The 12,006-nt window shown below is 39.8% G+C and overlaps 1 protein-coding gene across 2 annotated transcripts in view; it reads left to right on the top strand.

Annotated features, from left to right (window-relative positions):
* Positions 1-12,006, top strand: part of brip1 (BRCA1 interacting helicase 1) — a 222,200-nt gene that overhangs the window by 32,391 nt on the left and 177,803 nt on the right. The window contains exon 7 of one of the 2 annotated variants that reach the window (XM_080210670.1): positions 2,821-3,108. The exons of the other annotated variant lie outside the window; for it this stretch is intronic. Within the exon in view, the coding sequence (XP_080066796.1) occupies positions 2,821-3,108 (288 nt within the window). The remainder of the gene's footprint in view (positions 1-2,820; positions 3,109-12,006) is intronic. 2 annotated transcript variants of the gene reach the window in all.

Raw genomic sequence — 12,006 nt, 5'->3', positions numbered from 1 at the left:
TTAACATTACAATGAAATTACTGTGAAAAATCTCTAGTCGCCACACTCCGGCGCCTGTTTGAGTACATTAAAGGAAAAGTTAGCATCATCAATCCGCCTAACCAGCATGTTTTTTGGACTGTGGGAGGAAACAGGAACACCCGGAGGAAACCCACACAAACATGGGGAGAGCTTGCAAACTCTGCACAGATAATGACCCAAGCTGGGAATTGAACTCAGGTACCTGGCGCTGTGAGGCAGTGCTAACCACTGTGCCACCGTGCAGCCCTGGCTGATATTGTATAAATGGTTTTGAAGAAAATTCTCTGCTCCAAACGTCTACATTTTCAGCTAATATCAAACTGGGTGTGGTGGCCAGTGATAACTAATGCGAGGTAGGTGGGCAGCTGGAGTATTAGTATAAAACAATGAAAGGAGTAATGAGATTAAATGAGATTAAAAGTGCTCGTGTTAATGGAGCAAGGAAGAGATTTTGGAATTTTGATGGATAGGTTGTTAAAGCTTTTGGCATTTGCAGGCAGTGTAAAAAAACGAAATAGTGTTTATATGTATTGCTAAAATTATGATTGACATAGTCTAAGGGAGTAATGCTGAAATTGTATCTGGCCTCTGTGAGCCATATTGAGTAATTTATTCAGTACTTTGGTATTGATATTACCTGAAAAATGTGCAATTGTTGGTGAGGGAATGGAAGAAGCTGTGAGGCTTGTTACAGCTGGGATGGGAGAAATACACAGCTAATCTAGCTCCAGTACACCAGTAGTCACACCGTTAATTTGAAAGTTTAAGTCAATCACCAAAATGGCCAATTATTTACTTTTGTTCCTGCTTGACCCAGGATAAAAGAGACTTGAATCAAACTTCTTTCAATAAGCTCCGAATCATTGATTTATTATAAAACAAAACTTCTTGTATGAAATAAGTTGCAAGACTTAACACACAATGGTACTCTGGAAATCCAACTATATATCCTTTCTTAAAAAGAACCCAGTGTGCACACACTCAAAAGGACAAAGATAGGGTTGCTGCAGAGGTGAGCTTTGGAGGATAAGCTTTATTAAAATAAAGATAAAATTTGCAGAGTTTTGATGCTGTCAACCTGGAGCTCCTAGTGTGAAGGTGGGGCCATTGGTCCCAGTAAATGTCCAGAGGCTCTCACCATTGAAGCTTCAGCATGGAGGAGAATATAGAGTTGGATCAGTTCTTCTCAACTCAGTTTATCAGGTTTCCAAATGCAGACAAGTTATACTCAGATGAGGAATCTCTAGCTACGGGTTGATAACTGCACATGGAGTCTTAGGCAAGATAGGGAGAGAATGAGGTAGGGCAGCCTTCCTCCTTGGCTTATGCCTCAAAATGCATTGAGTTCAAAAGAACAGGTCCATAACTTAAAGATTGTCTGTCATGTGATTTCCAATAAATCACTTTGCAAATCAGGTGATTTATTGAAAAAAGGTAGGGAAACTTGGATTTTTTTTAAAAGGGGTGCAAGTGCCCAAATAATTATGTCTTTCCACATTCAAAAGGAAATATAGTTTTAAAGATATTATTTTAACAGGCTACCTAAGGAGTAACAGGTCGTGTTTATGTTTTATTTTCTGGAGAAGGTGGTGCAGAGCACTTGGATCCAGGCAAGCTCTTTTAAATACAGGAATTAGGGACTTGGAAAACCATTTAACGTATTAGAAGATAAAGGGAAGTTTATGTAACCTCAAAAGTGTGGGATAGATTACCATCTGACAAAGTAGAACAGGCATTTTGTTTTTTGCCTTAAATGCTCTGGATGAATTTCACTTTAAAAATAATACTTGATATTTAGTGGCAGGATCACAATAAGGAAATAAATAGAATTCAAGGGGTAGGTTAAAAGGACTGATGGCCTCTGTCCAAAGATTTTTGCTTTGGTAATCCTGCTCAGGTGCTGACATTATGTATTGTCATTGTACTAGTAATCCAGAGACTCAGGGGACCCGATTTCGAATCCCACCATGGCAGAAGGTGAAATTTGAATTCAGTATAAAAAGTCTGGAATTAAAAGCCTAATGATGACTTTGGAACCATTGTTGATTCTTGTAAAAAAAAACTCATTGGGTTCATTAATGACTCCTGGGGAAGAAATCTGCCATCCTTACATGGTCTGGTCTACATGTGACTCCAGATCCACAACATGTCATTTTTATAAATATAATACAGCCTGACAGACCCACCCAAGAAAACTAAAGCAGCAACTCTGTAAGATACAATGCAATCCCTTCAGTGCAGAAACAGGCCATTCAGCCCATTGAGTGCTTTGATTCTCTGACAGAGCATCTTAACCCAGACCCTTTTCCAGTAACCCCATGTATTTACCCCACTAATTCCCCTAAGCTACACATCTTGGGACTCTAAAGGGCAATTTAGCATAGCCAGTCCACCTAACCTGCACACCTTTGGACAGTGGGAGGAAACCGGAGCACCTGGAGGAAACCCACGCAGACACACGGAGAATGTGCAAGCTCCACACAGACGGCCGCCCGTGGCTGAAATTAAACCTGAGTCTCTGAAGCTGAGAGACAGGCGTGTTAATTATTGTGCCACCATGCTGTATGAAGCATCACAGTAGGAGCTAACGATTGACCATTTGCTTCAGTTAAACAGCTAAATTCTAAATGTTTTGGACAACTATATATTGGTTGGCACCGTTTATATTTCAACTTATACAGTTGATATAGTTTTCAATCTGTTTGGTGAATGTAGTATAAAAAAAACTTTAAATATTTTGCACTATAAATTGTTTCAGATAAATGATGTAATTAATTATTTGGTTACTTTCACCTAAAGATGCCCAGCCCTTGTACCCTGTGTGCTTGTACTAATTCAAAGACGAGTGGAAAAGATGAAGATGATGCAAAAGGGAAGAATAATGGGAAAACACAAATTCCAAAGATATTTTTTGGGACTCGAACGCACAAGCAGATAACACAAATCACTCATGAACTGCGGCGTACAAATTACTCTTATGTCCGGATGACTATCCTTTCGAGCAGAGATCACACCTGTGTTCACCCCGAAGTCTTGAGCAGCTACAGCAGGAATGAGAAATGCAAGGAACTGCTAGAAGGAAAGGATGTAAGTAATATTTACTCAGCTTTCTTTGTTAACCAACCAGGCATAGGATATCTTTGGCAGTCTCCTTTCTTCCCAAATATAAGATACTAAATGGAGCTGGAAACTGCAGAATGTTTTGTTTAATATCATTGCTTATCAAGAAGTCCCACAACACCAAGTTAAAGTCCAACAGGTTTATTTGGAATCGAGAGCTTTTGGAGCACTGCTCCTTCATCAGGTGAGCTCCGAAAGCTTGTGATTCTAAATAAATTTGTTGGACTTTAACCTGGTGTTGAGAGACTCCTTACTGTGTCCACCCCAGTCCAATGCCGGCATCTCCACATCATTGCATATCAAAAATGCAACAATTTAATTGCACGTGTGTTGAGTAATTCAGTCATTAGAAACTCAGTGGCTTCGTTTTTGACTCTTGATTGATACAAACTAGTTCTATTTTCTCAAATACTTATATTTTTGCCTCCAATATAAGAGCTGATGGAATAGTCATATTGTGTGTATTTATTTTGGATGCGATTATTGGAATTTGACTCAGTACCCATATGCAACAACATGAACAACAACCTTGGACCATTTGCAGTTCTGAAGGACAGTCAGAGATAGTTTTTAAAAATTGATCCAATTACATAAAATTCAAAATAAATATATAGACGATTACTGAATGTTACAGTAAAATTGAGAGGAATATTACAATTTGATGGAATGGGCCTGGATTATTATTGTAATTTTCTGTTTGCACTTTGTGCTGCAAATAATTCCTGTACGTTAAAAAAACTAGCAGCAGCGTATCAGGAAGTGGATAATGTACAGACCTGCCTGTTTGCTTGTCCACTAACAACCTATGTGATGTGGGAGCTGGACTTTGAGGCAGTACTTTAAGTTTGTGTTTATGACTTGCTTCTCATGGAGAAGGATCCCTCTGGTTTGCAGGGGATGCACGAGCAATGGCAGTTGTGCTCTGCAGCAACCCCCACAAGAATCAATTGGAATGGGTGCATTGAATTAGTGGTACGCTCATGAAAGGTAGCCACCCTGTTTGAAGATTTCTGGACTTTAGTTGGACTTAAACCTGGTGTTGTCAGACTTCTTACTGTGTTTACCCCAGTCCAACGCCAGCATCTCCACATCATGTTTAGCTGGAACACGACATATCTGTTGTATCAGGATACCTATCTGAACCCGCAGTGGATAGCTGGCTCACAAATTGGATAGAACTGAAGACAAAAATCATTGCTTATCGTGGACATTGATGAGATTGCTCTGAATGGGGCAGGGTGTCAATCATGAACTGTCTGGTTATTGCTATACTTCAGTACTGGTTTGTTACTTTAAATCTTTCCCCGTGAATTTGTTACTAGAACAGTAAGAAGTCTCACAACACCAGGTTAAAGTTTAACCTGATGATGTGAGACTTCTTACTGTGCTTACCCGAGTCCAATGCCGGCGTCTCCACATCTATGTTACTAGGAGCCAGAAGACACTGATTTTTGAAAGGACAAAGGAAAGCACCAAGTTCCTGTTGAAATTCTGAGTGTCTTGCTTGGAGAGAGTGGTCAGGTACTCAAGTGACCATCTGTTGCCTTGCTCTACAGATACCTTTCCACATCAAGGGTCCTCTAATGTGGCGTGTGCTGGCAGTTTGAACAATGGCAATCAGGCTTTCTGAGCCTGCCTGTGAGGAATACCTCTGCTTGCATTGCCTGTCTTTTATTGAGAAGTGATTTAAAAAAACAAGATCCTTTTTGATATCTCAGGTCAATGTAAGAGACCCCATGATATTATTTTGAGTAAAAGCCTGGGAATCCTGGCCAATATTTATCTTTCAGCCATCACTAAAAACAAGTTATCTGATTACTACTGTAATAGTGCTGTGGGAATTAACTGTGCACAGATTGACCACTGTATTTCCTAAACTGCCAAGTGAGTGCACTTCAAAAGTACTATTTTACTTCTAGGCATTTTGCGGGCAACCTGAGGTGGTGAAAATGTTATATAAATGTAAACTTTTAAAATTCATTTTAATACTCTGGCAATTAACTTAATTTGGAAGACCTGGGACATCACATTTAGTTGAGAAATTACTCAGTTCGTTGGGGCTGAAAGTATAAATGAGGGTAAAAAGATGCATGTGTTTGTTGTAAGCATAGCATTTTCAGAGTCCCTTGTCAAGTAGGTGGGGGAGTCCAGAACCAGGGATCACAGTCTGAAGATTCAGGTAGACCTTTTAGGACGGAGGTGAGGAGACATTTCTTCACCCAAAGAGTGATGAGCCTGTGAAATTCATTACCAAAGGAAGTAATTGTTGCCAAAACATTGAATATATTCAAGAGGTGGCTAGATATGACACTTGGGATGAATGGGATCAACGGTAATGGGGAGAAAGCAGAATTATGCTATTGTGTTGGATGATCAGCCATGATCATAATGAATGGCGGAGCAGGCTTGAAGAGCCAAATGGCCTCCTCCTGCACTTATCTTCTATGTTTCTATGTTCCCTGGATGATGATGTCTTGTACAGTCTGTGGTTCAACTAGAGAAATAAAGTTGATATATCTATACAAGTTGACAAGAATTTCAGTGAGCTGGCTTGCTTTTCAGTATTGTCAAAACTGCAAAGTTTATATTTTAAAAAAAAATCAGTTTCTGGCCTTGGTGGCCCAGAATTCTTGTTAGGACTGAGAGTCATCTAATATGAATTGTATTGCTTAGGTTTATAATTCATTAAGTTTCCTCCAGGACTGGATTCAAAACATGTTTGTACTATGTGTTCTGTTTGACAAACAAAAGTGTATAGATACATCTTTTGAAAACATTGATTTAAAGATGCTGTATGTTAAAGCTTTGTCAGAAGGTTGATTTCCTGTACAGTTTTTTTTATTACTGACATGTTTGTCTAATTTAATTTCTGATAGATCATAGTATTAACAAGAACGGAATGTACCTTGTTTTGTTATAAACAGTACAGCTAATTGCAGCAAGTTCATATGAGGTATAATTTTAAATTCCTCTGCACTTACTCCCAGAATTTTATTGAAGATTGAAAGCTGGCATAAACGGGAATAGACAGTTTTAACCTAGAGTTTACACGTAATAAAAAGCAAGTAATGGTGGACAGGGCTCTTTTGGGACGGGTGAAGTAGAAGAGTCTAGCAGACCACTGTACAACTGAATTGTCGAGAGATACCATCAAATATTGTAACACAAACCTTGTGTTACGTTTTACCTTTTAAGCAATCCTGTTACCACAGCCCCAGGTGGCAATTAAGATGAAGAATACAGCCACTCAATCACTGAGTTGTGTTACAGCCCATGTCAGAATGATAAAAACAGACTTACGCTTATCAAGTATAGCTTAGCATTTATGTTACACATTCTGTAGCCTAAGGGGAGGTTTGAATTGTAACAATCAGCAATTACACTGGCACCATTGGCATGTCTGTTTCTAACAATGTATTGTAAGATTAGAAATGGATGGCAGACTGATTGACTGTGAAAGGATGTTTAAAGGCATATTTAATACATAATCACACTTCGAGTGATAGCTATATCCAAATGCTTGTGTTACAATGTTGTAATAGATGGTCTTCAGCAATCTACGGTGTTAAAATGCCCAAGGACTGTGTCTATCAGAGAATTGACTTGGGAATGCTGAATCAAGTATTATATTTTGAGGTAGCACAATTGCTCTTTACACAAATGCAGTTTTAAAAACCATCATTATGAAACTATCTGACATATGTCTAAATTGATTCTTGCTTTTAGAAATGCAGAGTTCTAAAATTATTCCATTTTGAGTTGGATGTTATTTGCCCATGATCTATTTAAAAAAAAACAATTGTGATGTGAATCAAATGGTGAATTCAGAGGAGCCACTGGTAATTGGACCTATTTAGAACTTCATGTGAATAGAAGTAAAAGTTGATATCTTTGATTCAGTTGTGTGATTGTATGCTTAATGTGGTTTGAAAGCCCAAAACTGCATCTATTAATGGAATGAGATTACATTTCATTTACATGTCAGAACTTGTATGAATTATGTTAGCAATTTGGTATGATGACAATTGATTAAAAGCATAGAAAAGGTATGGAACACTTGCTTCCTCTATTTAAGAAAAAAATTCTTGGAACGGTTTTATGGCAAACATCACTTGAAATAGCAAGATCTACTCTGAGTCTGCTGCTATTGAACTAGCAACAGGGGCACATGATAGCTAGGTTAACTCTTTCCAGCTGTTTTTATGGTAATTTACTTGATTTGCTGGGAGGTATCAACTGCTGCTGGAAGCTCATCAATTCGGTGAAGGACACACTTTGGTCTGCCCAAAACTTGCTGATCTTCCAGTTGAAAGAATTGTCTTGACCGAGTGTTGCAGACTGGCACATTCTAAAGTCCAGGACTACATGCTGAGGGACGCGCTGAAGCTTGGGGCAGCCGCCGCAAAGGCACAATGGGGAAAGGCCACACTGTAAAGCCTTTCAACTGAGGCAGACCGAGGGCCCTGTAACTGCAGAATACCCTTGGCCTGTTTAACTGTGTGCAAAACTGAAAAATAACAGTAAAATCTGATGTATGTATGTAGTTTTAAGTTTCAAAATGTAATTTTGTGTAAATATGCATTGTATAGGAGTGTAAAAGTTACTTTTTTTGCACTTTTTGTTATTTTTAGATGCATTAGTTTGCAATGGTCTATTTGAGAGTTTTTTTATGAATAAAGTATATTTTTGAAATAAAAAAATTTCTAGGAGTTCAATTTAACAACAAGTTCAGTGTCCTTTGAGATGACTTTAGGTTGTGACCCAAGATCAGGTAATAGAGTGAATTGTGAGAAGACTGTCATCATCCATACTTATATAGGTTTATTTTGGACTCTGAGGAACTGCTGAATTTCAGCTCTTGAATCCTAATGATGAACCTGCAGAACCATTTTCTAAGGATCTGTGGATAAGGTTTAACAGCTTAAACTTTGAGACAGCTCATGAATCCTGTTTCTTTGGAATGCAGGTTAATACCACGCTGGTATAAAAATAACATTACCCGTGTTGTTCTTTTGCTTTCCTTTCTGAGAGCAGGTTGGTCAAAGGTTAGAAACTTTTTGAGTAATGGAAATCTTGGATGAAGGTGGGTGGAAAAAGAGAAAAACGATATTCTTCTCTTCAGTGGCATAGCATACTATTGTGCCAACACACCGTGTTGCCTTGAAGGTTAATGGTTAGCTCTGGCATTATGAAATGGGGAATAAAAGCATTGTTAAACTCAATTACATAAATTTATAGCAGAGAAACAGGTCATTCAGCTCACCTGATCCGTATCAGCATTTATACTCCATTTTCACCTCTTCCCACTACTTTATCTTACCTTATCATTCTATTCCTTTCTTCCTCATATGTTTAGCACTTTTTTTCTGAAATGTATCTTTGCTAGTCACTTCAACTGCTCATCTGGTAGCAAATCCACATTCTCATCACTTTTGTGTTTTTATACTTTATGTGGAGATGAAAGTGATTCTCATTTAATTTATTTGTGATAGGGAGGTATTAGTAGATGAAGCCCATTCATTTTTTTAAATATAGTTTTTCAACTTACTAGAAAGTTTGAATTGAGACAGGGCAAAGTGCAAGGCTACATTTCAAGGTGAAGGTGAGTATCCAACAAATCAGCCTCTGAGCAGTGTGAAGAATGAGCCATTTCCTGAAATCCAAACATCTATTTAAACTCATAAAAGCAAATTGCTGCAGATGCTGGAATCTGAACCAAAAGAGAAAGTCTCAGCAGGTCTGGCAGCAGTCAAAGAGTCAGCTGGACTCATAATATTAACTCTTTACAGATACTGCCAGACTTGCTGAGATTTTTCAGCATTTTCTCTTTTGGTATCAAAATTCATAACTGTCTGAAGAAAAGACATTAAAAATGCAAAATAATGGAATTTTGAAACAAAGGTTGCCAAAGACAGCCACACCTAAAACTCTCGAAAATACACAATTGATGAAGGCGAGGCTGCCAGCCATTAGAGAGAGATTAGAATTGACAGTGCCTCTTCAGTACTGCATTGTATGTCGGCCAAAATTGTGTGCTTAAATGACACTCGAGGTCAGAGTGCTGCTAAAGAGCTAAGATGATGCATCTAAATGAGTAGGTGCACTGAGATGAATGAGGCATAATCTTTGCCATGTTCATTCCTCTTTACCACTTCAATTAATAAAACTGTTTCTTCTAGCACCTTTAATTGAACCCCATGCAAAAATCTTATTCATGTTAAAGTCTTCTGAGAATAGGCACTATTCTAAGGGAATATTAGAATCATAGAACCCTACAGTGCAGAAAGAGGCCCTTTGGCCCATTGAGGCTGCACCGAACACAATCCCACCCAGGCCCTACCCCCATATCCCTACATATTATACCTACTAATCCCTCGACACTAAGGGGCAATTTAGCATGGCCAGTCAACCTAACCTGCACATCTTTGGACTGTGGGAGGAAACTGGAGCACCTGGAGGAAACCCATGCAGACACGGGGAGAACTGCAAACTCCACACAGACAGTTGAAAATGTTATTTCTTATATAAGAACTGCTGATGGCCAGAAGTGTGAATTGGTGGGTTTCCCCTTTGCATCTACAGTGGACTTGAATTGTGTTTTAGTGTCATGAAACTGTTTATAATTTCCAAATCCTATCAAGCTATTCTAATTTTGCTTTCATGGTTTAGTTGTGCAATTACATAATGCTACATAATCTCAGTTTTATGTAATAATTCTGCCTTAAAAATGCATCTTATCTGTAATATATAAACTCACTTCAACCCTCCTAAATCTAATTTGAACTGATTTTGCCCCCTCATATACATCTGCTGGGTGATACTTTTATCAGTGTTTCCTGGTGTTGTACCTCTATACTCCCCGGACCTCTCTTGGTCTAACACCATTTAGAAATGAAAAAAAATGCCAGTATCCTTATTCCCAGGTTTATGTTGATGTTGCTTTGAAACTGACTCCAAGAAGGTGTTTTTTAATCTCTTTGCCACTTTCTCCACCTATTGCGGTTTGCATCAGTATCTTGCTTCTCAGCCTTTAGGCTAAGATGCAAATCAAATCAAGCCTTGGAGAAGGTGCAATGCCTGCTCCAATCACGTTGGATCATGTAGATCAAGCCTAAAACAGGAAGCAGTGAGCCCTGTCTTGTCAGCTTGGATCTGGAATGTCTTGCTTGTGGAGACTTTGATTGGATTGAATTGGATATAGATCAAAAGAAAAACCTGATCGCATGTGCAGTAAAATGCCACTTTCCTCCTTGAGCTCTTTGGAATTCCTGTGAAAGCCATTTGTGTATATATTTGTTGAAAGGAGAGTGGTGTTCTGAAACTAGGAATGATTCTTCTACAAGTCACTAGAGGGAGATGCACACCAAATTTGTCTGTATTGTACCCACACTATATCTGCTTGAACACTGAATGATTAGTGCTGTGTCTGGATGAGAAATGTTGCCTTTCCAATACTATCATCCTCTTCCTTGAGTTCTAATACCCAATATCTTTTTTCACTCCCTTAGAACGTTGGACCCTTAGAGGATGAGAGGGGGGACTCAGTGGTAGGGGATGGGGAAATGGCTGAGGCCTTGAATAACTTTTTTGTTTCGGTCTTCACGGAGGAGGACGTGAATAATTTGCTGGGTGTTAGCGATGGAAAGATGGTAGGAGTGGAGGGCCTGAATGACATTATTGTTACTAGAGAGGCGGTGCTTGACAGACTAGAGGGACTGATTGTGGACAAGTCCCCAGGACTGGATGGAATGCATCCAAGGGTTCTGAAAGAAATGGCAGAGGTGATGGTGGATGCCTTGGTGATTATTTTCCAAACGTCGCTGGATTCCAGGGAAGTGCCGGAAGATTGGAAAACGGCTAATGTTACCCTGTTGTTTAAGAAGGGTGGCAGGCAAAAGGCAGGGAATTATAGGCCGGTTAGTTTAACGTCTGTTGTAGGTAAAATGTTAGAATCCGTGATCAAGGAGAAAATAGCAAGGCATCTTGAGGAGAATTGTTTGGTAGAGCAGACGCAGCACGGTTTCGTTAAGGGGAAGTCGTGTCTGATGAATTTATTGGAGTTCTATGAGGATGTGTCTAGGGCGGTGGATAGAGGAGAGCTGGTGGATGTGGTGTTTCTTGATTTTCAGAAGGCGTTTGACAAGGTGCCTCACAAGAGGTTATTACAGAAGGTCAGGGGACATGGAGTTGGGGGTAGGGTGTTAGCGTGGATAGAGGATTGGTTGTCAAATAGGAGGCAGAGAGTGGGGGTCAATGGGTGCTATTTGGATTGGCGGTTGGTGACTAGTGGAGTGTCCCAGGGGTCGGTGCTGGGGCCTCAGCTATTTACCATTTATATAGATGATCTGGAGGAGGGAACCGAGTGTAGGGTGTCGAAATTTGCTGATGACACCAAGATTGGTGGAACGGCAAATTGCGCAGATGGTGTGGAGAGTCTACAGAAGGATCTAGATAGGCTGGGCGAATGGGCCAGGAACTGGCAAATGGAATTTAATGTTGGCAAATGTGAGGTTGTCCACTTTGGTAGGAATAATGGTAGGAAGGACTATTACTTACATGGCGAAAAACTGCAGCATGCGACGGTGCAGAGGGACCTCGGGGTCCTTGTGCATGAGTCGCAAAAACCCAGCTTGCAGGTGCAGCAGGTGGTCAGGAAGGCAAATGGGATGCTGGCCTTCATAGCGAGGGGGATTGAATATAAAAGTAGGGAGGTCTTGCTGCAGCTGTATAGAGCGCTGGTGAGGCCGCAGCTGGAGTACTGAGTGCAGTTTTGGTCGCCGCACTTACGCAAGGATATTTTGGCCTTGGAGGGAGTGCAGAGGAGATTTACTAGGCTGATACTGGAGTTGAGGGGGTTGAACTATG

The sequence above is a fragment of the Carcharhinus amblyrhynchos genome, chromosome 23 (genome assembly GCF_965287045.1).
Source record: "Carcharhinus amblyrhynchos chromosome 23, sCarAmb.v2.hapA, whole genome shotgun sequence".
NCBI lineage: Eukaryota > Metazoa > Chordata > Chondrichthyes > Carcharhiniformes > Carcharhinidae > Carcharhinus > Carcharhinus amblyrhynchos.
Note: the sequence above shows the minus strand (reverse complement) of the source record. Positions and strands in the feature narration are given on the sequence as shown.